This window comes from Suillus clintonianus (genome assembly GCF_016758775.1).
Source record: "Suillus clintonianus strain FC179 chromosome Unknown DEU56scaffold_21, whole genome shotgun sequence".
Lineage (NCBI taxonomy): Eukaryota > Fungi > Basidiomycota > Agaricomycetes > Boletales > Suillaceae > Suillus > Suillus clintonianus.
Genome location: NW_024539245.1, coordinates 252,202 through 280,129, shown reverse-complemented (window position 1 = coordinate 280,129; position 27,928 = coordinate 252,202). Strand labels below are relative to the sequence as shown.

Here is a 27,928-nt window from a genome sequence, read left to right as displayed (position 1 = left end):
AGCCTGTCTGACTTCAATACCGGTGACCGTGACTACTACTAGTACATGATTGGCATGATCTGCCAGTGAATTTCAGTGGAAGTCACTCACTCGGGCTAGCATGCATCCGAGTCCTTCTCGACCACTTTGGATTCTGTTTCTTATTTTCATCCTTTCAATCATGGTCACATCCTGCGGCGCGTTACGTTGTTCCTGGGAGAGGGACACAGATTTTCGCGGACTTGACAGACATCGCTCTACGTGCAAGTACTTTCAGCGGGAAAGCACATTAGCTGCGCAGAAAAGGCGAGACCGGGCAAGAGATTCAATTCAAACATTGCAAAAGTCGACCCAACAACGGAATCCGAGTCAGGCTATCATCACTGCGGCTACTATTGCTAGTAGTAGTAGTAGTACTCACAACGGCGTAAGTCAATGCTCATGATGATGATTGCTTGATGATGATTCTCAATGGAATTCAACTAACCTACTCTTCCAATTCATCATTAGCTCGGACCCATCCGGTTCGCAAAAAATCGTGGCGTGAAACCTATAGCTCGATGCGAATCTAGGGCGTCACGGTTCTGTGCGCGACGGCCAGTCGGGCCTAGTACTAACAACCCAGTCGATACCGTTTCTGCCAGTGGTACATCGACCTTTGACAGTGCGCCGGTATTCCATGGCTCGGATACTGTAGATATTGAAATGGAGCATGACTTGGATGACTCTGACGGTACCCAGATTGAACAGGATCGTATTATTGCAGGTGCGTACCTTCGTAGTATTTACTATATCTGTTCAAATGGTATTCGCTAATAATAGACCCAGTTCAACGCCTTTCGCGACGCACGATTAGGCTAGCCCCAAGATATTTCGAGGATCTTTTACCTGCCAATGAAGACATCAACCCTTCAGATTCACCTGGGAATGCTCCGTCTCCTGTAGCCGAATATCAGAACCCACCGCAGCGCAGAATTCAAAGGGTCCTTTTGACCTTGCGCGACTCTCTCCAAACAGCGTTTACTGCGATCGGACTCTGTCGACAATATCCCAGGCGGCCCACGTTCGAGCCTGACAAATTCATTACATCTACCCAACTAGCTACATCCTGTCCAACAGCCGCTGATGCAAGGCCTGATACTTCGTTTCCCGGGGTTTCCGCGCCGCCTTTTCCCTTCCAAAATATGACCATATATCATCTAATGACTTGGATGAATACCGGCAGTCATCAGAAATCGGAGATCGAGGTGACGCGCCTTGTAAAAGATGTGCTTCAGGCGAAGGACTTCAACCCAAGGGACCTCGATGGGTTTTCTGTGAGGAAGAACTTACGCGCGTTAGACAATCACGGAGACACGGAGACCGTCACTTTTCCGGATGAATGGCTGGAGACGAATGTAACCCTTGACATCCCGACAAAGTCAAAAGACGACCCGTCCACGTCATTCAGCGTTCCTGGATTCCATTATCGGCCGCTTGTTGCGGTGATTCGCTCCGCGTTCGCTGACATTCAGGCTAACGCATTTCATCTTCTCCCGTTCAAGCGGCTGTGGAAAGATCCTCTGGACAACCATCAAGAGCGCGTATTCGACGAGCTATATACATCAGACTCCTGGCTAGAAGCTCAGGACGAACTGCACAGGCAGCCAAGAGAACCTGGCTGTTCACTCGAACGCGTTATTGCCGGTCTTATGTTTTTTTCAGATGCGACTCATCTCGCAACGTTCGGAACGGCCAAGGCTTGGCCTCTTTATTTGTACTTTGGAAATCTAACTAAGTATGCACGTTCTGCACCTAAATCCGGTGCATGCCATCTCGTCGGATTTCTACCTTCGGTGGGTCCATTGTCTTCCGTTGACTTGTATATCTCACACTTAATTCTTTAGCTTCCGGATAATGTTAAGGACATCCTCAGCAGCCTACCTCGGATATCGAAAAGTGGTATAGTGGCCCTCCATACACATTGTCGGCGGGACTTGTTTCACGCATGCTGGAAACATTTACTGGACGCTGACTTCCTTCAAGCATACCGCCATGGAATTGTACTCCGTTGTCCAGATGGCATACTGAGACGGGTATTTCCCCGCATCTTCACTTACTCGGCGGATTACCCAGAAAAGTGCGCTCTTTCTCTTCTTTTCCGTACAAGGCCTAGGCTAATGAACAAATATTCCAGGGTTCTAATAGCAACAATTAAAGATATGGGCACCTGCCCGTGTCCACGATGTTTCATCCCGAAATCCTCGTTCGATCGCCTGGGCCTATTTAGAGACATGCGGGACCGCATAGCTACCCTCAGGGCTTATTGTCTGGGGAGGGTGACTCAGGCCCGCGAGCTCATCTATGCGTCGGGAAATACTGTTAATGGGTCGAAGGTTCAGGGAATCCTTGGAGAGGGGTCATGGGTGCCAACCGTGGTAAGTTACTTCGGATTCATTCCCTTCTAATTCATTCCTGATTTTAGACTAGAACGCCTTTGTAGAGAAACTTGAACCTCTGGGATTTGACGCTTTTCGCATGCTTGTGGTAGACTTTATGCACGAATGCGAGTTAGGTACGTGGAAAGCGTTGTTTACGCACCTCATCCGTCTACTTTATGCGCTTCCTGGGGGCGATCGCCTGGTCGCAAAACTTGACGAAAGGTATGTCGCACACCGTTCTTCCCGATTTGAATGTGACCATGTTATAATAGGTTTCGCCTCATCCCGTCATATGGCAATGGTGCCATTCGTACATTTGCCAACAACACATCGGAAATGAAAAGACTTGCAGCACGCGATTTCGAAGACATCTTGCAGGTACGTCTTGCTGTAGTAGGTGTCTGAAGTGCGTCGCTGATTCATCCATCTCAGTGTGCCTTGCCGGTCTTCGAGGGTCTCTTCCCAAAAGAGCACGACGCAATTGTACAGTCACTTCTGTATAAATTTGCTCATTGGCACGCCCTCGCCAAACTCAGAATGCATTCTGAAACCACCTTGTCACTTTTGGACGAGATATTCAAGAAGCTCTCCTACCAGCTGCGCAAGTTCCAGAATGTCACATGTGCTTCATTCACGACGTTGGAGTTACCAAAGGAAAAGGCTGCGCGCGATCGTAAGGCTGCGCGCGAACGCTCAGGCTGTAATAATCCAGATGCAGGAAGTGGCGGCCGAAATGTCAAGAAATTCAACTTGAATACCTACAAATTCCATGCCATGGGGGATTATCTACGGTCAATCCGACTCTTTGGGACACTTGACTCTTTTACATCGCAAATCGTACGTGAATCTGCTGGTTTTATTATTTTATTTCAATTGATCTCGGTCTAGGGAGAGTTGGCGCATAGAGCGGTGAAAGCCTTCTATCCGTTAACGAGCAAACTAAATACCCCAGCACAACTCGCCAAGCATGAGCGTCGTCGTCGTGTTCTTCGGCGAGTAGCGCAGACAGGTCATTGTTCACACCCTAGCGAGCAACCGGTTGACTTGCCCGCAGTGATCAGAGATCACCATTACATACCAAAGCTTAGCCGCAACAATCCTTTGCATATCTTCAGGTTTCTTCAAGAGCATGGTGACGATCCAGCTGTAGCAGTAGGTCTTGTCATCCTCGTTGTTCATCTTGCTTACGATAACTTGAATTCGCAGGGGTTCTTACCAAAACTTAAGGACCATATCTTGTATCGCCTTCGAAAGTTAGATGTCACATACTGTGACCACACCTTCACCGATGATGAGCGCAATTCAGTTATTATATCAGAAAATAGACTATACTCTGTCCAAACAATGCAGGTATGTCATACCTCTCGTGAGTTTCGCTAGCGCATGATCTTTCAATTTAACAGGTCCACTACACGACTTACGACCTTCGGAGAGAGTATGATGTCATCAACCCTCGGACGCACTCTGACGTCATGGTTTTATCTGGGGAAACGAACCCAAAACATCCGTACTGGTATGCCCGCGTTTTGGGCATCTATCACATGGATGCATGGCTCAATGTCGAGGACTCACCCAAAAGGCACGAAATCGAAGTTCTTTTTGTCCGATGGCTGGCACCCTTGACCGACCACTGGTCAGGAATGAACCGCGCTCGACTTCCGAAGATCGCATTCGTCGAAGAGTCCGACCATGACGCATTTGGATTTCTTGATCCTGGCCAGGTCATACGAGGTGCGCATTTGATTCCAGCTTTTGCGGCTGGGCGCGGAACCAGCTCCCTTCGCGAAGGAAAGTCATTCGCACGTCATGGTGGCGATATAAACGACTGGGAGGCTTATTATGTCGGCGTGTGAGTGCAATCTTTCATTCTGCTGCCCTTCAGGACTCGAGCTGACGACGGACTGGCCAGATTCGTCGACAGAGATATGTTTATGCGTTATACGCACCACGGAATCGGACATCCTACCGCCCTGCGGGAGGTAACGCGAGATTGCATCAGCACGGACCTTGCGGATAGCCAAAACGACGATGCGAACGATGACAGCGAGGAGAGTAGAGATGATGAAGATGGTGATGGCGATGGCGATGGCGACGGTGATGGAGATGGAGGAGATGAAGACGAAGATGACGAAGACGAAGACGAAGACGAAGACGAAGACGAAGACGAAGGCGAAGACGGCGAAGACGATGTGGAAGACGCGAACATACTGGAGCGCGACGACGACGACGAATCGGGTACCAATCATCCAGATGAATTGGAGATGGACGACTTTGGTGAGGATGAGGAAGAGGAGTGCATGTCTTTTTGATGCGGACTACTTACGCCTTGCAAGCCTGCGCTTATCGGGGCTTCTCATAGCAACACGCATGACTTGTACCGTCCATTATAGATAAATTAAACTGCACCGTATAGTAATGATGCTTGTATCATATATTTTGGACCCAGACCGGGGTACACAACTGGAATACACTGATTTCCCATTGACCGTCCAATGAATTTCTAAGCCTACCTACATTCACCGGAAATTCGGTGGATTTCGTACTTTCTACAGTGACTCGGAGGAGTGGTGATGGGAGTCATCAGATTGAGGTCAGACAAACAACGCAATGTGGTGCAGTAATGACAGTAGTAGAATATTTGAACGCGATAGTGACAAATGATGGATTGGCCCGGGTATGTGAGGTACTATGTGATAATATGTGAGGCCTCGGTATCGGCGAGGGCACTGCTAATACTACTAAGCCATCAGTGCAATCATACGAAAGACCAGACGTCGCCTGTGTCCCCATCATCCTCGGGCCGTTCATCATTGTCACCGGTTAGTACTTCCCACTCCGACTCGGATGACACGGAAGGTGATAACGCGGGTAACGACTCGGAATCGTATGGGCCTAGGGGTGGTAAGGAGGATGACAGTAGGAACGGCGATACAGGGTGGAGGAGTGGTGATGGGGGACATGGGGATGGCAAAAAGAGTGGCGATTGGGGAAATAGGGATGGTGGAAAGAGCGGCGATGAAAGAGATGAATACGGCACAAAGAACGGCGACGGGGGAGATGGGGGCGGGAGTAAGAGTGGTGACGGCAGGGATGGGGGTAGTGAACTAGGCGGTGGCGGGTTCGGAGGGTGTGACTGTGGCTGGGAGGAACTGGTACGAGGGACAGTGACAGCCTGAGTGCCAGTGGGCGGCTTGTAGTGTCGAAAAGTGCTCGTGTCGTTCACATTTGACATCAAGACCTCGGTCCTGTAGTCCTGCCTTTTTGAACGCAGTACTTTGTTCTGAAGTACGACCGACGCGGAATAGTCGACGTTAACGAACGTATAGCTCTCACGTGGTCCAGTTTTGCGGCGACTGCCGCTGCGGTCTAGTAGTAGTAGTAAGTACCGTATCATTAGCCTCCAATTAAAGGGGGGGATCTCACCTGCTGGCATTCAAACCGAACGGCGACTTCAATGGTCAGCATAGAGTACGGTAGTACACTCCGAGTACATTGTTAACATCAGTCCAGTGTATTTAAACTTACTGCGACTGTAGGATGATGGGCATTACGCAAAGTCTGACCGTACTACGGTCACTCACCTACGACTTGTAGTAGCACCGAATTATGTCAGAGATCCATCGATTAAATTCAATGACGTACCCAGAACTCCCTGATGCCTGCTGAGTGGAATTCTTCAACCCCGAATAGCCTCTCGGCTCGAGCATCGAACGGCGAAAATGTGGCCACATAGCCTACGATAGACGCGGTCACGGTAGGGTCGAGGGTGCGTTGAACTTTGAACTTTGAAGAATCTCGATCTGCAATCCCGGGATTCGTACTACGTTCTCAATCAAAACTCACGCGTAAAGGGCGCTGCTAGGGCCTGGGTCGAATTAATCCTGGAGTTTCGATCCCGCAAGGCTCGTGCGAGGCTGCCAGTACGCGAAACGCGTGTAAAAGCCCTCTTCTTTTCGAAAACGAGTGTAAACACATCCGCCGAAAGTAAAAGTGGCGTCAAGATATCGTCATCTTGCTCTTATCATGATGATTGCCATCTTCCCGCCTGAGGAATCTCGAAGTTGCAACGTTCCAAGTTAAGTTGATGATCGAATTTTGCATGAGTTTGAACTAGTACTACTAAGCGCACCTCTTCGGTTCTCAGGCTACTCCTCTGAACGCGTGTCACGATGCTGACTCGGATGTTCATCGCAGCCATGGTAAGTCAGATCCTCACCATGACTGGCACTGCAGTTGAAATTATCATTCGATGATCATCACGATGAACTGACCGTGACCGTTTGAAACGGCACTTGCCGATTCCGGCGCCCGAGAAGATCGTTATCATTTGTAATCTTGATTATCTCTTTTGGAGTTTAGTTCTGACTGAGTCACCACTACACCTGTGACGTGCAACTCATCATCGAACACAGCACATTCGGATGCCTGCTGCCATAGTAGCCCGCTCTGACATCAAGGATTGCACCTCTTTCTCGCCAAAGCTCCCCCAAAAACGCAGATGGCATGATACTAGAAGTTTCCATCGTCTACACAAGCCTGCCAGTGAGGCTGGCACCACTCAGGCTGGCAGTGCTAGCCCGAGTGTGCCCACGAACAAAGATCACAAGCCTACTAATCAGATGAAATCTGATTCTGTATCCACAGATTTGTCGCCGAAAAACATAACAGCGGCAGCACGACAAAACATCAAAACATCCGAGTCCCTGCCAGTGGGCCTCAGGCTGCCACTGGCCCGTGCCATGCCAGTAGAAGAGGAGGTGCAACTTCAAGTTGAAGAGCCTGAGAACACAGTTGAACTCTCTCGGGCTACTACCATGGCTACCCAACTTGAAGTTGCTGCAGATGACTGTGACTATGATGTTCCTTTGTATAATCCGGACTCGGACTCAGAGTCGGACTCGGACTCGGATGTGCAGCAGTTTTACAATTCTGAACAGTTTACCCCCAGTATGTTTCAATGGAAGTTGACTTTATTTCATTCTAATTGGGTTGAAGTTGTACGGGAGGTATGGAAATATTTAACTGGGCCTACTCCAGCTAAAAGTTACATGGTATGTCTTCTACCGCCGTAGTCACGAACAACTCGCTTACCAAATATCACAGGAATTTCCGGGCGTGGGACCACGAGAATTCGAGCTATTGGAACACGCGGTAAGGGAAACGGGCCGAGTAGCCACGAAGCCAAGGTCGAGTCCATCACACTAATCTATATTGAGCAATGCTAAATTGGGCGCTTCAGGCTGACATACGACTATAACCAACATCTCCTTACCATCGATATGCCTACCATCTTGCATGAAGCATTTTTCGATGACTTGAAGCAATCGTTTACGCTCGCGATAAACAATATTCCTTACAATCGCAGGACGATACGCCCCCAAATCCACATGAACTACCCGCTTCAGGTCGCGGACAAGTCTATGACACCTGATATGGCGATCTCGCTAACCGCGACCCAAGGACCCACAGAAGTCGTCCTCATTCCGTTCGTAGGAGAGACTGCTTTGACGGAAGAGTGGGACCATGTGTTTGAGAAAGTAGAGTCCATGATCGCGGAATATCCTGAGACCATCTTAGCCTCAATCGTCCTCGTACGCGAAGCCAAACGTTATGTGTGTCCTGCCGACTCGTCTACCGCGTCGAAGACGCTGCATAACCGTGGGGGCAACGATCTCCGCGGCAAACCTGCACCCCTTCCTCTCAAGACGTTTATCAACAAACGTTCTACACCACGCAACTTCGAGCAGCCCGTCAGGATCGCTAATCATACATGGTGCCATGTCCAATCAGTGGAATACTTTATGTGGTTGAAAGGGGATAAGAAGAAACCAATCGACATGCGCAATGGAAAGGCGGAGCACAGGGCCCATGGGGTCAGTTATTATATTTTAATGCGAGGTGTTCTGACTCTATTCAATCCAGACCTTGGTGCCCGGATTGCATATGGAACCGGTCACACAGATCCTCGACAAGGCAATGGAGAAATTTAGAGATTTATTCCTCGAATTCCAGAAAAAATCTGACCCCACGTCTGCCATCGATCATTCTGTGCTGAAAAACTTCGTCAACCCACCATTTCCCATCGACTGGGAGCTTAGCGCTCTTGGCATCATGTCTGCGGTGGATCTTACAGCGCACCTGCGCTACGTCAACTGGCACGCTGGACGTTTCCGAGGCAAACGCAACCGTGACTCGTCGTACGAGCCTTCAGAATCAGAGCAAGATGGTAACGCGAAGTCTCGTTCCAGGCGTTCTCGGCGCGCCTTAAAACCCCCTCCACCTCATATGTTTCAAATCATGTCAATGGGTCCCATCGCGTCCAGTTCCAATCTGGTGGCGGATGCTAGTACTAGTACTAGTAGTACCAGTAAACCCAAGAAGAATACGGCTGACAAGCCTAAATCCTCCAAGGGTGCCAACAAGTCTAGGGCTGGTCGCAGTGACAAGAGTCGGTACAAACGTCGAAAGCTTTAGCGTGTCACGGTTGTGCGGATTAGTTTTGTAGGAAATGGGCATGGTATGATTTTTCAAGGACTTTCATCTCTCATGTCTTCAGTTTTGCGCTTCTCGTTGACAATTTGTTCGTCGCCGTAATATTCTACTAGTCTCATTTTGGTATCGGCAGAAACTGTAGTTACATAGTACCAAGTTTGATCGGATGCAACCTGTGTAGTAATTAGATGCAATCACGTGACAGCGGGTGTGTGGCACTCAGACGGAGTACTACTATTTGAACCTACTAGTAAAGTCTTCTAGACTCCACTGTTCAAATCATCAACGCTTGCAGAATTGAGAAGGTCCCCATCTTCAGATCTGAAGTGTTGTGCCAAGTTTTGCGAGTCACCAGTGGTACGTTCCAATTCACGTTTTAAAGACCTTGGTTGAGTCTCATCATATGATAATATTCAAGTTGTATAGGGCTTGTGTCGCGTTGAATTTCCCGGCCTTGTTTTCCTCGATGACCCTCGTCGATCTGATGATTGTTACGTTCATCGGATTTCCATGGGAGCATACACTACACGTGGTTGGCCTTCAACCTTGGTAACTTGAAAGCTGATTACTCGAACGTTCTTCCGACGATGACCCAGACTAACCAACCACATGGGAGCCATGATGGCCCGGGCCTGCCTCGAGGTGAGCAACTTTGGTCATATGCCATCTGCTTTCAAGTTCAATGCAAATACTTAGACTAACTGATACGCCAGATATAGCCAACCCAGCCTCATCATCACCGCCTTCAGAATCAGAGGACTCGCATCAGTTTCCTCCTTCACCACCTGCCAGTGGAATACACGATCACGAACAATCTCCCCCTCCTGCCTTTGCAGCCTGGTGATATGATTACCCTTTCGCCCCAACCTCCTGCTATTACCCAGGCAGAAAACACTCCTGCCCTTCCGCAGCGTTCTCCTGATGATAACGTGGACCCACTGGCACGCCTTACGATCCTGCGCGCCTGTTCCCCGATTTCGATGATTCTCTACTGTGTGTAGACAGTGGATAGCCTCATTAATTACCGCCATGAAGATTCTTTTCTATGCGAACTCTGGGGCGAAGGGTTGGCGAGCTTCAAGTTGTATCTGTCCTGTAAAGTGCGCCCCTTTGTTCCTTCAAGTTCAAGTTGTACCGTGACCATCATGAGCTCGTTCCTAGTTGACGATGTCACGGTTATCTCCAGCCCACTGTGATTTCTGAAGAAAAAGACAATGCGGCGGGTACGGTAGACGGGGAGTACTAGTACGTTTTCTGGAGGCTTCTCTAACTTAACACCATCATGATCTGCCCTACTAGTGTTAGTAGTACTTCGGCGGCGTACTATCATGATGCCCCGATTCTCCGCAAGTTGTCCCATCCTCTCCAACGGCTCTCCACTCACTCGTCTCAGACCCTACCGTAGTCACGGTGACGTCCGAGTCAACTTCCCTAACGTGAGACATTCTTGCAAGCTCGCGACGGACAATTTTTTATTGAGCCATTTATCAATACTGACTCGGATGACTTGCCAGTGAATGGCGACTCGGATGATACTCAGGCTAACTTGAACTTAATCCACACAGGCTGGCAGCGCTAATTTCCCCCACTATGTTTTTAATGTGGTATACACTCAGGCTGGCCTTGGTAAGTTAGATCTCATTTTGATCATTTAAATGCAGAATCTAACATAACCTGTCGCGAAAGTCAACTACACCTCTGACAGTGGGCAACAACTTGAACAATCCGGTGCAAGTGGGCACGAATCTCATTCGGTTCATCATCGGGTCTTCAACTCCGACATTGTACCCAGATCGCTTAGGTTCGCGCCCCCGCCCATATCCTCATTTAGAATTCCCCGTTATATCTCGACATTTTATATATAACTGGTCTGGCAGGCGAGTTTTCTTACTACTTACTCCTGCATCAGTTCTCTTCTTCGATCGTTCTTCACCGTCGCTCTTTACTTTTGGATACTTACTACTGCTCTTTAATCTTCATTACTCGTCACCCCCTTTTGTTCACTTCACCTCACCTCCGATTGAGATCCGTCACTTTACCATGTCCGCCGAGTATGTATTAGAGCCCGACAACGGGGCACACGCGGCCCCCGCTATTCCAGGCCTCTCTGGCGCAGTCCCTACCTCCACAGAGGCAAGGGCCAAGCGACGCATCGCTGCGCTAGAAGATGAACTGCAAACTATGAAGGAAGAGAGAGGGACGAAGCAAAGGTTCGTTACTTATCTACCATCTTCCTTACTGCCTCCGAGTTATCCTCATTGATCCTCAAAGAAAGACGAGTTATTACGTCGCTCAAGGCAGGGCGATTCGGCGCGCAGTCGTTCTTTATACCAGTTTGGAAAGTTTGGTCTTGGAGAACGATCGCAGGTACGATGAACTTCAAGGCTCGGTGGACGGCTTATTGGTGGACACCACCACACAGTAAGCCGCTGTCTCTCTCTTCACAACATATTTAATTATATTATTCAGACAGGATCGTCTGCAGCGTGGCTACATCGCATTCACTCAGACTCTGCCCTGGCTACATGGTAAGCTTACAAGCCTTGACACCGAGGACTGTCAAGATATGATGAAAAAGGTCCGTACTCTTCTTATACATCTCACGCTGCATGCTCATGAGGTTTTAGCTCAAGAAAGGAGCCGATGCGGCGCGTGGTGATGATACGTCCACTCTCAAGGACCTCATCGCCACATGGATCAATCAGGATTTTCGTCCGTCTGCTCTACTGAGGCCCGACGACAAGCAGTTGCGCGGATTCGTACACGACGTTTGCGGGAAGCTACTATGTCCTGCCGAGTGGGACTGGAACAATGACCGGTGAGTATCAATGCACGTGGAATATTTACATGACGCTGAAGCCTGAGCAGCGTGAAGGCGGGCATTCGCGATAGAACTTCAGAGTTCATTGTGTCGGAAAATTCCTGGCCGCTCTTCCTCTACGAGAACTACTCATTCGACGATAGCAACCTAGAGAAGGGTCTCTTCCAGTCCAAGATTTTGATCCAGGTTAGTACACCAGGTTGTCGCCGCGAATATTTACTCAAAGTTGTAACTGTGCCAGGCATTTAAAGCTATATATACCTCACCGTCTTCTGCAAAAGAAGTCGATGGTGATGGCAATGGTGCCGACATCCTGGAAAGTAACAGGCGCGCTCGGCGGGCATTAAATCAGGTAAAGGTCAAGACTTGCGTGGCCTCGATCATCAATATGAAGAAGGTTACCTCGCGCTCCATCGCTTATGTGGTCTGTCAAGTGAGTGGATATGACTACCCACCATCGATGTCTGGCTTATGATCTTCTGGCAGGTCCGTTTTGCACTATCGAGCGTCTCGTCCTGGCGTACCATCGATGGTGACTTCGATTACGAAGTGTTCTGGAACAACATCGTCGACTTCTTCGAGGACGTCCCTGGCCCTGCCGCGCGACGTAGGGTGGCCCAACTTCTCGAATGGTGGACTAGGTATTTGTTACGGCCTCCTGCATATCGTATATCTAATGTAATTTTCAGGAAGATTTTTGGCAAAAATCATCGTCAGGATCTAACACCAGAAGTCGTGTCGAAGATGTCTGTTACAGCGTTGGCCGAGCAAAGAAGGGCACAAGAAGATGCCGCTTTCGATTCCGAGTAGCTCAGTTCCTCTTATACAGTATATACACGTTACATTCAATGTTTACAAACCGCCACAATCTTTGTTACTAGTATATATCGAGTACCAACTCAGAAGTAATGATTTTCAGTGATGATAGAACCACATACTCTTCAGCATGCCATTTACTGCAAATTTGATTGCACTTTATAATCCTACCAAGTCCAGAGTTGCCCAGGTAGAATGCCGCCAGTAAAATAAGCCATTCACAGTCTCCGACACAAGATTATCAATCGAGAGTCGCGATCATTATATGCGTACTGAGTAGTTAACGGGACCAAAGCAGACAGTGACATATTAAAGTACATCGGAGCGGGTCGCAGAGAAAGATCAATCAGTTGCTGAATGAAACAGCCGGCATACCTCGCCATTGCCCCGCAATCACATCACCCTTCTCTTCAGTCTACATGTAGCAATACCTTGCCATTGCCCCGCAATTACATCACCCTTCTCTTCAGTCTACATGCAGCAAACTACCCCGCCACACCTGATTTGCTGTATCCAGAGAGCTAATGCCACAGAGCAGTAATTGTTAATGCCATTATATGTGTTTGCCGATACTGACCAAAACAAAAGAACTCGCTCGGCGAAGGCAATCCCAGAACCACGCCCCTTGATGTGGATTGCTGCCAGGCTTCGTGGTAGAACAATTTTGCGGTCATGTTTAAAACTTGCGCCGACATGGTAGTGAGTAGCAAAGTATCTCAAAAAGTCGTAGTATCACACTACTAATGTATGCTCTGTCGTTGCTCAGACATATAGCACGATATGTATTTGGTCCAGTCGCGTACTTTCGTGGGTGAATGTCCTATCGACTGGAATATATTTTAATGTGCTTATACGTATCACAATTCCGCCACTTATCAAATGTACCTCTTGTGCCAGAGCTTGCAGATTCCCGATCTCACGAAGGACATTTGACTTTCGTAATTGTTAGTGGGGGACCGAGCAGCATCGCAATATCTGGTTCGATGCGGCAGTATGGCAATATGCGACTATGAATATCGATCTACCCCATGACGGTGAAACCCGGACATCACATGCGCGATTTTTCAGACCCCACAGTGTCATATGTTGACCGTACCCCCGTAACCGTCATCGCAAAGGCGGTGCAGACGAAATACTTCCATGACGGACAGGATTTGAACTAGTTACGGGACTCGGTGTAAAGCCTATAATGGATTTTTCAGTCGGCATAGGCAAGTGTCTGCTATGTAGGGATCAAGTCTCATACATTAATTATTTTACCGATTATTGCGTGATGCAACTTCTGCGCTCGTTCTGGCACTGATGGACCCGCAGCTCACTTAGTTGGCTTGAGCTCATCTTTCATTCACAAGATAATTCAAGTATAAAATAGTACATCGAGCACACGACAACTTGCTTGGCTCCCTTGATAACACATCGTTCCCACGTAAGGTCAAACAGTTGCATGTAATCGCCATGACCACATTTATGGCAATTGTTGTGATTGTTAGCCATAGAAAGTTAAGTATGGTATTTTAATTTGTTCACCGGTTCACTGATGTATGCGTAGCATATAAGGGACCGTACTGGACAAATTGTTTTTTCGCTTTTGACTTTGCGAAACTTGACTTGAGCTTCCGCGTTACTATGGTGATGTTTTGATTTTTGATTTTGATGTGTTGAGCTTGACTCACCAGACTTTGACGCACAGGACTTGTATCCACCCGGGCTTCCCGCTTCCGATAAACGTCACGAGCGCTTCCGTGCGCAGATTGCAAGAAGTTGACAATACCCCCGTCACCTACCGAGGACGACCGTGGCAGACGCCATCCGCCACGCCCTATGGTGCTGGTCCATCCGAGACACCGCTACGCACGCCACGCGGGGAGCCAGTGACGAAACGCCCGCGGTATGATATCGACTCAAGTCTAGACGACTTCCAGGCGCGGTATACCTCGGAAGACAACGCTAGCTTTACACAGAATATGGATGAGGAGAATCGGAAGCACAAGGAGAGGTAGGGCTGGGCATGGGAGGCACAGAGGAGAGTTGAGGAGCAGCGGGATAGGATGATTGAGGCGAGGGCGAGGATCTTGCCGACAAAAAATCGGTGCAGCTGATGCTGTAGTCGCCCTTGCCAGGGCGGGTGCTACCAAGGCCCTCGAACCCACTTTCATCGACTCTGGTCTCTACGCAGCTCCCATTCTTCTGCTCATCCGAGAATATTAGAAGGTTATCCCTCCTGGCTCTCAAAGAGGCCGCCTGCACCGGCATCCTCTGTAGGAGTGTTCGAGCCCCCCTCACCCGAGGCATTCTGCCCAGGCTAGCGCTAATCCGCTCATGGCCTTCTACCACATTCTTGAACAAACATTCTACGACTTCAATGCTGTATCTATATCTATAATCTTGCAGTATGTTTCCATCTCTTTAAGAATTATTAAGTGCTGTCTGATTTTATTATTCTGCAGGATCACCAGGTTTTCCAATCCTTGCGCACCAGGCGTGCCAGGTTCGGGCTAGAATTGGGCACTCGGTGCTGCAGCGTACATAGCTTGCCGGTTGGCTTGGATTACCATGGTTTTTGTGCTCTACGACTTCGAGCTCTTATCCAATCACAATCTAATCACGGACGAAGAATGCTTGGGCGCATGCTCCATGGCCAACTTTGCATTTGTTCCTCAGCTATTCTCATCCGGGATCGTTCACCGTTCGCTGAGTAGAAAGGAGTTCACATGGGTCTGCGAAGACACTGTCGTTTACATCGCGTCACATCTAGATGACGAGCAATGCCTGCAGCCTCCATCTCGCGCCTGATCACTACAATCCTGGAGCACAAGGACGTTCCTGGTGATTACTTTGGAGTCGCATTCTCCATTTACCATTGTGCACTCGTGAAAGTTGTGAAAGATAGAGACACGACAACTTTCAGTCATATGGTGGCTCTCCAATTTTTACGGGCCTTCTCTTCAGACTCTCGTTCTACGCCGGGCATCACTGCTCTTGCCCGTATTGGTCATCGCATCGACCCTGCACTCTTTGTGCGTGCCATGGAGGTTTGCCGTTGGCCCGGGTCAACGATGGACAAGGAGAACTCTCTCGAGCTTTGGCAAGAGATCGCTCTTCATCTCGATCTCACAGACGTCCTCGCCCTCGGGATGGTTTCAGAACTGTGCCGTCAAGCACCCTCGATGGTACTCCATTATCCTCACGTCAGCGCTCATCGCCTTGTCGGCTGTCGCCCTTCTGCTACCTCGAGTGGGTCTCTCACTAGCTTTGCAACTCGCATTTACATCCTCTTCTCCTAATTATGTTGCTATGCTCGAAGCTGGCTTCAATAGTAATGAAACTTACTTCCGTGCATCAGATGGTATATTAACGGATCACACCCGTGGCGTTCTTATTGCCAATGCCGCTTGGACGGCGTGGCGTGTCCTTGTCCTACTCCTCAGTTGGCGAGTGATCAAATGCTAACATATTTCGTCCTCTTCTGATTTTTTTATGACGCAACAGAATCGGTCTGTGGATTATGAGTGACCAGGGCTGCGCCGGAGTATGTGGGCCGCCCACCGTTTGAAGTTGAGCAGGTGCTTGCGGCTGTCGGTTTCCCTTCCACCCCACCCAACGACACTCTATGCTCACCCCCAGAACGCGCCGCTGTTGATAACCCATGTTCCTGCCCACACATGAATGGCGTGCACAAGGCAAGACTGCCTCCACTGGCATAAAGTCTGACGGATGGTCAGATAAGTACTAGTAGCTGCTATTTGTTGACTGGATCTTAGACTGCCTAATATGATTATGATTCACCCACAAGTCTATCGCGTTGTCTCGACAAGTGTAACATCGGCATACTCCGCTTTCCACCTTGTGTCCGAATCGTTGTCATCCATGCAGAGTTCTCATCGCCTGCATTCACAAATTCCTTAGATATACCATGCCTCGAGTGGCACGATGATTAACGGAATGTGAGCACCGTTCTCCTCCTACTAACCTGGGTCTCGAGACTCGCTCGACGCGTCGTCAAACTCCTACCGTCTTTGGGATTTACAGCTCACTTTCTCATACAGGATCGCAGATCGGGATCCGAAGGTGCTGCGCGCCCTCGCCGAGTCGCCCAAATAGCTACAATGTCCCACATCAGTATCTAGAGATCTCATCATCATGTCTTAGAATAGTTATAATAAACTTTCAGTTTATTCACTGCTTGAAAGAGCATCTCAGTGATTCGCAAAGACGAGATCCCCAGCATACCGGATAAGTACTACTGTCTGTCGAGATATAAATAATAAAATATATACAATATCCGTCAACTGTGACAAAATGAATGAGGCGAATTGTCGCGAACGGAGAGAGGGGGGTTGGATGACCAGCACAACGTGGTTATTTACGGGAGGAGAATGATGATGTACAGCGAAAATGACGTGGGTGCGGCAGATGAGATGCTGCGATCAAAGACGTATGGTTTTCTAGCGATGGACTCAGTCGTGGACAGCAAGGAAGGGGAGAAAAAGACATACGGGGCGCGATGCTAATCATGCGATGACGCAGAAGCCGCTGGTAGTGTTGCCATTGTACTCCTCGTCAACTGGTACTTGTGCTTGTGCTTGGGTCTCTTCAGAAGAGACGGGTGCAAAGGCAGCGAGGGTGAAGAATGAGTCCATGCTTTGAAGGAAGAATTTGAAGAATAGTTCAAAGATGAAGATACTTTGTAGAGCTCGGGAAGCTCTGATAGTTTTCAAGGGGATTCGTTTTGTGGATGACCTACTTCTCAGCTGTCGAGTATTTATCCGCTGCCAAGAGGCATGATTTGAAGGAATGGGGAAACCTGACAATGTTTACACGATGCGATGTTCCTCGCCAAACATAGATTGAGCCACGGTGAAGCGGGAGGAAGGATCATACTATTTTCCATGAAACGCGACAGGGCTGTTGCCGTGAGCAGAGCAAGTCATAATCAACGCGCCTCGCTGAATCAAATTCGTTCATCATTTACCGTGGTACTTTGCATTCTTATTGTTTTGTAGCTCCGCGTTCCCTTGGAATCGACGAGCAGTCGGCGAAGTTCGCTGAGAAAGCGGTTAACAATTAAAGAACTGGGGTTGAATTGGGAATGGTCCTGAGAGGAATCAAAGTCGCGAGGAACAGGCAATTAATGAAGCAATTGTGACATGCGGCGGTTCTTTTGTCTCTTGTTGTCAGGACTCGACGCTGTAACTGTTCAACGTTCCGGGGCCAAGTCGGCGAGCGCAATCCCGGAAACACGTTCTATCGCATATGGTGATTAAGTAACTCGAGCACCCTCTTAAGTCCTGGATGAAACCAGCGTAGCAGTCCTGTCGTCATCCGGGAAAAAGGCTACCAAGGAGCACAATACACCATCACAAGTCACTGGCCTACGTTGGCAAAATGGACCATCTGCTCAGAATGAATCAGCGAAATGAAGGTTAGAGTTAACAATCACCTTGGGACTAGTGAATTCGTCCTCAGTCGGAGACCCATTGGGATTTCAACATCGCCCTTGTATCTTCGGTGCATCATTAAGAGCAGACAATAGTCCTATAAGAATCTTACAACGTGGCATCAGTACACCATGACTGTGAATGAGTTAAAATAGATGTCAACATACACATTAGGTACAAATGCGCACGAGTTTTGGGAGTTGCAGCTCTTGATGCAAGCCAGAACTCTCTTGGTGAGTCTTGATCGCGTCTGCACACGTTGGAACGCTAGAGTGAGAAAGACCAGCTCCACAAAAAATTGCGATAACCATAAAAGCGTGAGAAAAATGCAAGGAGTAATTCACCTGCAGAGTGAAACGCATGGGGCATGGAAAGGGCCAACGCCATCATTTCGGACCTGCCAAATTTCTCCGAGATCGACCAGCCTGGCGAACCTACTACGCAATATGAACTTGCCTTGCAACTCACTTTATCCCGCTTCTTTGGAGCCCGCTTCTTTTCCATCTTGCCAACACAACTCCACAACGCTTAAGTAGCCATTCAGCTGGAGTATCCACGTCTTGTGTTCCGCCCAACTAGAGGGTTTGGAATGGAACAGACCCTCGGGAACCGACCACGAGCGGACCCCGTAGGTATACATTAAGGCTGAATGATTACGTGTCAGGTCAGCCCGTGGTTATTGTGCGCCCAAGGATTTGTGCCTTCTCCTTTCTGCTCCGTCCACATCTTCCAGGGGATCCAACCCTCTATCACTATGAACTGTTCCACCACCATCACCTCTTCTGCTCTCAATTCTCCTGGGACCATGTTGGTTACATAGTCCCGTAGTATTGTGAGCAGTGTCGCTAGCCGTGGGGTCAGAAGCACGCTCGCCGAGACTTTGTAGTGATCACCGAACTCCAAACCCTCGGCGAGCGTGCAACCGGTACTGCGACGCGCCTCGCCAGATTGCAGCTCCGAGCTCTACCTGAGCTGTTTGGCCGTGTTCTCCGTCCTCACATTGAACTCTCCGGGTATAGTTCCATAGAAACCGTGATAGAATGGGCTTTCTTTTTCGATGTCATGCTCGTTTGCGAAAAGGTAAGTTGACTATCTCGGGTTCTTACCATCCGCACTAATTGGCATACAGGTGCTCGCAATTCAGCGTTAATAGGCCATCCGGAGCCCCCAGCGTGCCGAGTATCCCAAACTTAAGCTGGCAATCTTCGAACATATTCCTTCACGACGTTGACCTCAATTGCCAGTCCTTTCGTCGTCTCGCGCAACCTCTCTTATCTCGCTCCCTGTCCCTACTCTCTGAACATTGACAACGAGTGCTTCATTCTTCTTCTTCCACTTTCATACCCTTACTCGTGGCATGTAGCCCTCAGGTTCACCCGGCGTAAAACCCAACAAACGAAAAACAGACGATTGTCTGAAAACATCATAGCTACATGCCTGCATCTGATTTGCACCCGATACTGGATCTCCCCGACTTACCTTCTCGCATCACTTGGCTTGGTTGTGGTCCAGTTACGATCAAGGCCGTGCAAGGCCGTGGGGATAACTGCGAGGTTATACTTATGCTTATGCTGGCCAAGTTCTTTCACCCTCGTACGCGGCAGGTTCGTCCATCATGAGCAGTGACCTCTCGTGGTCCGCACTGAGTTTTTTTTTGGCAAGTAAACTTATGATTGACGCTGATTATTTTCATTTTCAAGAATCGTTCTGCAGCAGATCAATACGAACTGCACTCTGCGGACACCAGGGACACCGTTCACGGGAGACGTTGTCTTTTAAACGACCAGCTCTAGTCTGACGCCCTACCTACCATACGTGATTTTATGACACATCTCTATCCGACTGCCCCCGCCGCCCCTCGAGAATTTCCGTTGACGTGTTCGGGGCTTCTCCATGGCAAGCAGGCCCCGCATTTCAGCTAACAGACACATCATACATGTATTCACGTGGTCCATGCGGGCAGTCATATTGTTTATATGGGATTCCTTTCATATGTAGGCTGTGCTATATCGATCGTTAATTAATAATGTTGCATTAATTCCATATTTTTCAATGCACCACATAGAACCGAAAATGAGGAAATGACATTACGAAGTTTTGTTCTAGAGTCAAGCCAAGAAAGTTAACGTACCCGTGATGCACACGGAGCTGTAAGTGAGGAGTGTGAACAGACGACCATCTGTGATGAATATAAAAAAGTCGACACGCTGCGGGTGCTAATCACACTCAAAGCAGAAAGAGCCTGTTACACACTAAGCGTGAGTCGGCCTGAGTCGGCTCTTACAATGTACTCAAGTAAAAGGATAAGGCGGCAAACGACTAGGGTACACACAAACTCGGGTGAATATTCCAGGGACAATAACACAAGAGGATATGAAAGTGAGATAACACGAGCGCAGGGTTATTTCCACAAAACAAAAAAAAAACAGAATGAAGGAGGATCGCAGATAAACAACTCGCGAAGACGAAGCAATACGATATAGTAGAACTACACACCAATATGTATGAAAACCATCCTCTGCTCGAGCGGCACCTTCGTCTTCACGGCATGAGTAGCACGGTTCAGCGCCCAAGCCGCCTTCGTACAGTCCATGAACTCGCCATCCCCCAACTTCTTGACCATATTCTCATAAAAAGCCTCAACGACGTGTTTCGCGACAGCATCGTCAACCTCCCACAGCGTGCCAATGACGCTCTTGAACCCCGAAAACTGAAGTCCAGCAGCAAGATGGATGACTTCGTCAGGCGTCTCCTTATCGCCGACGGCAGTATGACACGCTGATAAGAACGCGAATTCACCATGCGGGATGTCTTTCTCCATGATGTCGAGCAGCGTGAGAGGTGCGTCCTTCATGACGAAATGGGAATTGTACGGCTGGTCGTGGTCCTGCTTGCCGTGACATGCGAGGTGCACCCAGGTGTTCTGTTCCAGGGCTTTGAGTGCACCTGCTCGTGTGGCTGCGTCACCAGAAACAGTGGAACGATTGGCCGTTGCAGGGACGAGCTTATGGACAAGCTCGAGCTCGCTATCGACAGCTAAGAGCGCCTTGCCATTCCCTCCGCTCGGTTGACCTTGCCCAACCGCCACAAAGGATGGAGGCACACATCGTTTCTTCTTCATCTGCCTAGATCTGATCAGCGCCGAAAGGGTAGGCGTGTAAGAACAGACGTAGAGATCCTCGAGGCAAGGCTCCTTCCCAGAGCGATCCGCCTTCATTTGGAAGGGGTGAGCTGCGTGGAGAGGAATAGAAGTGAAAGCTGCAGTTGGACACAGCCAGATTCGGGAACCGCGCTTCAATTCGAGGACATGCTCGAGTACGTTGACGATGGGTAGCATGATATTGTCCCATACTATGCGCAAGAGGACTATTAGGTCTGTTCTTGATTCTGTTAGGCTCATACGAGATGCTTCATGTATCGCTCTGGCGAAGCGACTCTTGAGATTCTCCAGATCTAAGAGAGTGACAGACGACAAGGGAATATGGTGGGGCTCTCCTGACGTCGGGACAACAATGGCGCTGCACGAGTATTTGCTGGCAATGAGGATGATGACCGGGCCATTGCGAGCTGCCACTTGCAAGTCTTCGTACGAAGGTGGAAGTAGGAACCGCGAGAAACCTCGAAGATCACGTATCTCAGCTACCGCAGCTTCCCATTGCGTCGTAATTTTCCTGTAGTTTGTTTCTGCTACTTCGGCTGCAGCTCTGTCGGTGATGGCTGCAGAACCCTGAGCGGCGTTGGAAACGCGCTTGCTCAGCCCCGAAAATTTGCGGGCTAGATGTGGATGTCTTGACTCGAGGTCTTCAACTGGAGTTTTGAGTCGAGAGGCCAATGACCATTGCTGTCCACGGCCCTGCTCCGCAAGTTCAACTGCACGCCGGAGATTATCACTGCGGATAGCACACGATGCTGCGTCTACAGGTAGTGATCTGGCATGGTGGAAGGCAGAGCCAGCTTCGCGCCGCGAAGTGGTTGATGATCGTGTTCCCAAATGAGCATCCAGAAGCTCAAAAAATGTTGAGTAAGCCTCCAGTGCGGATCCATCACCATGCTGCTCCGCTTTGACAATCCAATCACATGCCTCCATGAGACGGTGCGGAAATCCTTGAGTAGGGTGTCGTGATGCGAGTATGAAGTTCTCTACAACAAGCGACAAATCAGCGGGGTTGTGCTCCATTTCATAACGAGATACATAGGCATCCTTCAGGCGTATGTAGCTGAAAAACCGGTCCGGGTGCAGTGAGGGTAAGGCCTCCAATGACTCTTGGCAGAGTCGAATGGCCTCCTCGACATTTTCATGCTGCCGAGTTCCCGTGAAACGAGAGCAGAGCGCCGAGCTCAAATTGTAAAGAGTTCTATGGCGCTCTGGATGGTCAAGCCGTGTTACCTGAATGGATTCGCGAAACAGATCAATCGCTTCGTTAAGATCCTCGGTGGCGTCCAATTTGTCATATCTCTCTTTGAGCGCGAGGGCAAGGTTGTTAAGCGTGGTGTCACGACCTGGATGCCCAGGTGGGCGCAATGTCAGTGCCTCGCGAAAGAGGCTGACAGCTCGGTTGATGTCATCAACGTCACCGCGTTTGTTGAAACGGGTGCGGAGGGCGCCCCCTAGGTTGTCCAATGAGCAATCACAAAATTCGTGCCCAACAGGCCTCAGGCGCAGGGCTTCTTCGTGCATGGAGATGACCTCGTCTAGGTCATGAGATTTGCCTTGGTGATCAACGCGGGATTGGAGTGAGAAGGCCAAGTTGTTCAGGTAGGCACCACGGTCAGAATGTCCCTCGGGGCACAGAGAAACGGCTTCACGACGAAGTTGTATGCTCTCTTCTAGATCATCAATGCTGCCGCGCTGGTCAAAGCGTGTCACGAGAGCCCATGAAAGATTGTCAAGTGCGCTTGAACGATATTTCTGGCCCAGTGGGCAGAGCTCGAGCACGACTCGTCGAAAGCGGATGCCTTCGTCCGATGCATCAATCGGAAGACTGTCGCATTCCTCAATCGCATAATCGACCACATCATCTACGCCGATGCTACGAAGGTAAGTGCCCTCTGAACAGAGCGGCAGTAGCTTGCAGCACAGCTGCAGGGATTCGTGAATGAAGACGGCGGTAGGCTCCTTGCTGTAGCGCCAGTTTAATGCTGTAATGAGATAATACAGAGATAATGCGTGATCTGGGTGGCCCTGCGGACGCAATGCAAGGGCTTCGCGGAAGAGGGAAGTGGTTGTATCAATGTCTTGAAAATCGTTTCGAATGTAGCCTCGAAGGCTGGCCCACGCGAGGTTGGTGAGAGCCGCTGCGTGGTCAGGATGGTCGACCGGACAGCGGTCCAGAACCAACTGAAACCGCTCTACAGCACCGTTCAGGTGAGAGACCCTGTAGTGTCTCATGTATCTGGAGAATCGTACGTGGCCCGCATCTGTTTCACGAGCAATCTCGCAGTCTACGAGGGACTACAGTTGATGTTCTGTGAGCACAACTAACAGGACAAAGTCTGGGGTCACTCACGTCAAGTAGTGCGCCGTCCTGATTATCGCTAGCATGTACAACAGTGACCTTCAGCGTGAGCGAAGGAGTGACACCGCGAACGGGTGGGAAGGATAGTTCTATGGGATGTGAGTAGATGTGCAGGAATGAGAAGTAGGTTGCTCACCAAATGGTTCATCTCCATGATCGAGCAACTCATACCACGATGTTTGAAGTCTTCCGATGATTTCACCATTGCCCAGCGTTCGATCGAGCTCAAAGGACGCTCTAATCTCCATTGATAATGCAAGTGACTCGTGAGATGATCTATAAACCGAAGATTAGTGTTGAACAGCGTCCGAAAGTTTGTATGGACTTTACAGGGTCATGGTATCTCCCCACGCTACGGATTCGTCGGATGATAAGACACGGATGGCTGATGTCCAGCGTCTCCTTAAGCCGACATTGATGGACACGTAAATGCCTGCAGGCATGCGCCAGGAGGGGACTTGAAGATTTTCTCCGCCAATGACTGTAGATAAAGCGAGAGGATCACAAAAGAGATACGAAAGTGATACGGAGTGACCTACTTTCAAGTTTAATAGATTGGCTTTCTGCGCTATCGGACATGATGGAACGATGAAGCCAAAGGATGGGCTTAGTAATGGGTAGAATGAGTGGTAGGAGAAGACGGAGTAGGGATATGTGGACCGTGAACGGAGATCAGCCGAGAGAAGAGGTTCGGGTTCGGGTGATGGTTACATGCATGTGTATTTGCATCATGTTGTTAGGGCCGTTCGGCACGATAGACGCTGGTATGATTAGACTAAGCGCTGAGACCAAAGATGACTGAGTAGAATTAGCGGAACCCAGACACATCAGCGAAAGTGGCATGACGTGCCATGGGGGGGGAAGCTTAAGGATGATTGAGCGGATCATTACAGTGAGAGTGAATGCGCAACAAGAGAAAGGAAAAGAAGCACAGCCACCCGTTGATACTTACTATACTTCTCCTCTTCTTCCACTTTCATACCCTTAAGTACTCGTGGCGTGTAACCCTCAGTTCCACCCGTCATCCGGCGCAAAACCCAACAAACCAAAAAAAGACGGTTGACTGAAGTATTATAGCTCCATGCCAAACCACGCCTGCATCTGATTTGCACCCTTTAGGGACGACACTGGATCTCCCCGACTTACCTTCTCACATCACTTTGTTAACTTGGCTTGGTTGAGCAGATCACTACGAACAGCACTCTGCGGACACCAGGAACAACATCATGGACACTGTTCACGGGAGACGTTGTCTTCCAAACGACCAGCTCCAGTCTGACGCCCTACCATACGTGATTTCATGACACATCTCTATCCGACTGCCCCTGCCATCCAATACCACCCCTCGAGAATTTCCGTTGACGTGTTCGGGGCTGCTGAAAGGGCTCCTCCATGGCAAGTGGACCCCGCACTTCAGCTGCCAGACACATCATATATGTATTCACGTGCTCTACGCAGGCGGTCATATTGTTTATATGGCATTCATACGTGGGCTGTGCTACTCATGTCCGAGTCAGGTACTCCATGCTGCTCGTCTCAGCATTGCCCTATACAAAAGACGAGTGCGATTCCACTAACACAACCAACTGATCCTAACCAGAACGACCAGTCATCGTACTCTTTAGACCGAGAGCCCCAGTCGGATATCCACCGTCCGATCTGTGACTCAAGCCGGGATGTTCCACGCCGAATAACCTACCCCAAACAAGAAGGCGACGGTAGCGAGTGGCAGAGGGAATCGAACACAAGCCATTCCCATTTACCTTGGCTTTGAAGGACGTGGTCAGTGACTCCTTCCTGAGCTCTTGAACTTTGGTGCTAGACGTCATATTCTGTGTTGAGATACTTTTTTGTTCCAAACACAAGCGGACAAAAAAAAATCACTTGAACTTCGTTAATGATCCACTTCCCTCGCCTTTGGTGTATCTCCAAAGTTAAACTTGCACCTACACCTACTGCCTTGAATATATCTATTCAGTACACTCCCTCTAGCTGCAATTTCTGCGCACGCAACAACCGCGAGATGCGCTTGAAAACCTGACGGCTGTGATATGTGTCAGTGAATGCGTCCCTCGTATATAAAATTTGCGTGCATACTAACGTCAAGGGGAAGTAGGCTTGAGGATGACTTGAGGAAACACTGGGAGAGCGTTGAACCCTTGTGCTTTGGCACGAGTACGAGTAATTGGTATTAAATTACGAGTGCCTCACCATAGGAGATGAATGCATGCTTTGTCCGCCAAATAATTGCACAGCTCCTTGACAGATTAGCACTTGGTATCGTAGTGGGTGTTAAAAAGAAAAGACCCCAGGATTGATGGAACTAAAGACGTGCGCATGTTAGTCAAGGTTTCATGGTGCAGAAGGATTTGAAAGCTTGAAGCTTGAAGTCTGACGAATGGTGTAACTGGAAAGCGTGAGTCGGCTCGTACAATGTACTCAAGTAAAAGACAAGGCGGCAAACGACTAGGGTACACACAAACTCGGGTGAATATTCCAGGGGACAACTTCCCAGAGCGATCCGGCTTCATTTGAAATGGGTGAGCTGCGTGGAGAGGAATAGAAGTGAAAGCTGCAGTTGGACACAGCCAAATTCAAAATCCGCACTTCAATTCGAGGACATGCTCAAGTACGTTGACGATGGGTAGCATGATATTGTCCCATACTATGCGCAAGAGGACTATTAGGTCTGTCCTTGATTCTGTTAGGCTCATCCGAGATGCTTCATGTATCGCTCTGGCGAAGCGACCCTTGAGATTCTCCAGATCTGTGAGAGTGACAGACGACAAGGGAATATGGTGGGGCTCTCCTGACGTTGGGACAACGATGGCGCTGCACGAGTATCGGCTGGCAATGAGGATGATGACCGGGCCATTGCGAGCTGCCACTTGCAAGTCTGGAAGAGGGAAGTGATGGTATCAATGTCTTGGTGATCGTTTTGAATGTAGCCTTGAAAGCGGGCCCCCGCGAGGTTGGTGAGAGCCGCTGCGTGGTCAGGATGGTCGATCGAACAGCGGCCCAGAACCGACTGGAAATGCTGTAAAGCATCGTTCAGGTGAGAGACTGTCTTGCTGGTCATGTATTCGGCATATCGTGCGTGGCCCGCATCTGTCTCTCGAGCAATCTCGCAGTCTACGAGGGACTACAGTTGACATTCCGTCAGCAAAAACTAACCACAGAGGCTAGCGTCACCCACGTCGAATAGTACACTGTCCTGATTATCACAAGTATGTACAACAGCGGCCTTCAGCGTGAGCGAAGGAGTGACACCGCGGATGGGTGGGAAGGACAGTTCTACGGGATGTGAGTAGATACGCATGAATGAGAAGTAGGTTACTCACCGAACGGTTCATCTCCATGATCGAGCAGGTCATCCCACGACGTTTGAAGTTTTCCGATGATTTCACCATTGCCAAGCATTCGGTCGACCTCGTAAGATGCTCTGATCTCCACTGATAATGCAGGTGAGTCGTGTGATGATCTATAAACTGAAAATCAGTCTTGAATCGCGCCCAAAAGTTTCTATGGACTTTTACAGGGTCATGGTATCTCCCCACACTACGGATTCGTTGGATGATAAGACACGGGTGGCTGATTTCCAACGTCTCCTTGAGTCGAAATTGATGGACACGTAAATGCCTGCAGGCATGCGCCAGGAGGGGACTTTGATATTTTTTCCGCAAATGACTGTAGATAGAGGGGGAGGATCACAAAAGAGATACGAAGGTGATAGAGGGTGACCTACCTTCAAGTCTTATAGATGGGATTTCTGCGCTACCGGGCATGATGCATTGATGGAACGATGAAGCAAAACGATGAGGATGGAGGCTGTGCTTGGTGGTGGATGGAATGAGCGGTAGGAGAAGACGGGGGTAGGGATGTGTGGACTGTAGATGGAGTTCAACCGAGAGGAGGAGGAGAAGTTTGGAGTTCGGTATTGTCCCTGGGTCAAGTTGGCGAGCGCGATCGCCGGAAACACGTTCTATGCCCACCCGCTACCACGGGTCTGGACTCTGGAAACAATAAAGCGCTTTAGGTCGTATCACGTATGCAGGAGCACAATGCACCATCACCGGTCACTGACCTACGTTGGCATAACGGACCATCTTACATACACATTAGGTAGAAATGCGTACGAGTTTTGGGAGTTGCAGCTCTTGATGTGGGGCTGCACAACACATCCAGAACTATCTTGGTGAGTCTTGATCAGAAATAAGGCCCATCTAGTGCACACGTTAAAAGGCTAGAGTGAGAAAGACCAAACTCCCATCAGGCTTTACAAAAAATTGCGATATACGTCCAGCGGCATCATTAGCGTGAGAAAAATGCAAGGAGTAATTCACTGGAGAGCGAAGGAAGAGAAATGGATTTAACATGCAATGTGCATGGCGCAGAACTAGATGCTGCTGACACATAGAAACTCTCTTCGACTGTCGACATACATGT

At 49.3% G+C, this 27,928-nt stretch overlaps 9 protein-coding genes across 9 annotated transcripts; 5 read left to right on the top strand and 4 right to left on the bottom strand.

Annotated features, from left to right (window-relative positions):
- Positions 1–5,019: 5,019 nt before the first annotated feature.
- DEU56DRAFT_754473 (uncharacterized protein) lies at positions 5,020–5,769 on the top strand (the record flags this gene model as incomplete). The annotated part of the gene is made up of 3 exons (XM_041349823.1): positions 5,020–5,073; positions 5,150–5,551; positions 5,671–5,769. The coding sequence occupies 3 exons, from the start codon at positions 5,020–5,022 to the stop codon at positions 5,767–5,769; spliced, it is 555 nt and encodes a 184-aa protein (XP_041210521.1).
- Positions 5,770–6,820: 1,051 nt separating this feature from the next.
- DEU56DRAFT_910800 (uncharacterized protein) lies at positions 6,821–8,873 on the top strand (the record flags this gene model as incomplete). The annotated part of the gene is made up of 5 exons (XM_041357222.1): positions 6,821–7,346; positions 7,395–7,450; positions 7,503–7,585; positions 7,639–8,272; positions 8,322–8,873. The coding sequence occupies 5 exons, from the start codon at positions 6,821–6,823 to the stop codon at positions 8,871–8,873; spliced, it is 1,851 nt and encodes a 616-aa protein (XP_041210520.1).
- A 696-nt stretch (positions 8,874–9,569) lies between these two features.
- DEU56DRAFT_938733 (uncharacterized protein) lies at positions 9,570–10,336 on the bottom strand (the record flags this gene model as incomplete). The annotated part of the gene is made up of 3 exons (XM_041358851.1): positions 9,570–9,882; positions 9,945–10,178; positions 10,216–10,336. The coding sequence occupies 3 exons, from the start codon at positions 10,334–10,336 to the stop codon at positions 9,584–9,586; spliced, it is 654 nt and encodes a 217-aa protein (XP_041210519.1). The 3' UTR covers positions 9,570–9,583.
- A 595-nt stretch (positions 10,337–10,931) lies between these two features.
- On the top strand, positions 10,932–12,522 carry DEU56DRAFT_733151 (uncharacterized protein; the record flags this gene model as incomplete). Its single annotated transcript, XM_041348320.1, has 8 exons — positions 10,932–11,101; positions 11,163–11,312; positions 11,361–11,469; positions 11,519–11,709; positions 11,760–11,898; positions 11,954–12,082; positions 12,199–12,353; positions 12,402–12,522. 8 exons carry the CDS (start codon positions 10,932–10,934, stop codon positions 12,520–12,522), a joined length of 1,164 nt encoding a protein of 387 aa, XP_041210518.1.
- Positions 12,523–13,983: 1,461 nt separating this feature from the next.
- DEU56DRAFT_754469 (uncharacterized protein) lies at positions 13,984–14,528 on the top strand (the record flags this gene model as incomplete). The annotated part of the gene is made up of 3 exons (XM_041349822.1): positions 13,984–14,032; positions 14,078–14,157; positions 14,205–14,528. The coding sequence occupies 3 exons, from the start codon at positions 13,984–13,986 to the stop codon at positions 14,526–14,528; spliced, it is 453 nt and encodes a 150-aa protein (XP_041210517.1).
- Positions 14,529–15,399: 871 nt separating this feature from the next.
- On the top strand, positions 15,400–16,332 carry DEU56DRAFT_791867 (uncharacterized protein; the record flags this gene model as incomplete). Its single annotated transcript, XM_041352691.1, has 3 exons — positions 15,400–15,762; positions 15,872–15,959; positions 16,018–16,332. Coding segments are annotated over exons 1-2 (408 nt in total), but the record flags the coding sequence as incomplete, so codon positions are not given.
- A 3,683-nt stretch (positions 16,333–20,015) lies between these two features.
- On the bottom strand, positions 20,016–24,387 carry DEU56DRAFT_900229 (CHAT domain-containing protein; the record flags this gene model as incomplete). The annotated part of the gene is made up of 7 exons (XM_041356509.1): positions 24,022–24,387; positions 23,813–23,963; positions 23,619–23,758; positions 23,474–23,571; positions 20,463–23,418; positions 20,098–20,145; positions 20,016–20,068 (listed from the first exon to the last, which is right to left on the bottom strand). The coding sequence occupies exons 1-7, from the start codon at positions 24,059–24,061 to the stop codon at positions 20,016–20,018; spliced, it is 3,486 nt and encodes a 1,161-aa protein (XP_041210515.1). The 5' UTR covers positions 24,062–24,387.
- On the bottom strand, positions 23,813–24,387 carry DEU56DRAFT_791841 (uncharacterized protein). The gene is made up of 2 exons (XM_041352690.1): positions 24,022–24,387; positions 23,813–23,963 (listed from the first exon to the last, which is right to left on the bottom strand). Exon 1 carries the CDS (start codon positions 24,368–24,370, stop codon positions 24,155–24,157), a length of 216 nt encoding a protein of 71 aa, XP_041210514.1. The 5' UTR covers positions 24,371–24,387; the 3' UTR covers positions 23,813–23,963; positions 24,022–24,154.
- A 2,136-nt stretch (positions 24,388–26,523) lies between these two features.
- On the bottom strand, positions 26,524–27,456 carry DEU56DRAFT_245200 (uncharacterized protein). Its single transcript, XM_041345274.1, has 4 exons — positions 27,228–27,456; positions 27,019–27,169; positions 26,824–26,963; positions 26,524–26,776 (listed from the first exon to the last, which is right to left on the bottom strand). The coding sequence occupies exons 1-4, from the start codon at positions 27,265–27,267 to the stop codon at positions 26,652–26,654; spliced, it is 456 nt and encodes a 151-aa protein (XP_041210513.1). The 5' UTR covers positions 27,268–27,456; the 3' UTR covers positions 26,524–26,651.
- Between the last annotated feature and the right edge of the window lie 472 nt (positions 27,457–27,928).

Coding starts and splice junctions, on each gene's coding strand:
- DEU56DRAFT_791841 (XM_041352690.1), bottom strand. CDS start 24,370: ATGATCCGCTCAATCATCCTTAAGCTTCCCCCCCCATGGCACGTCATG.
- DEU56DRAFT_245200 (XM_041345274.1), bottom strand. CDS start 27,267: ATGCCCGGTAGCGCAGAAATCCCATCTATAAGACTTGAAG. Junction 27,170..27,227: donor CCCATCTATAAGACTTGAAG/GTAGGTCACCCT, acceptor CTCTATCTACAG/TCATTTGCGGAAAAAATATC. Junction 26,777..26,823: donor TCATGGAGATGAACCGTTCG/GTGAGTAACCTA, acceptor CACATCCCGTAG/AACTGTCCTTCCCACCCATC.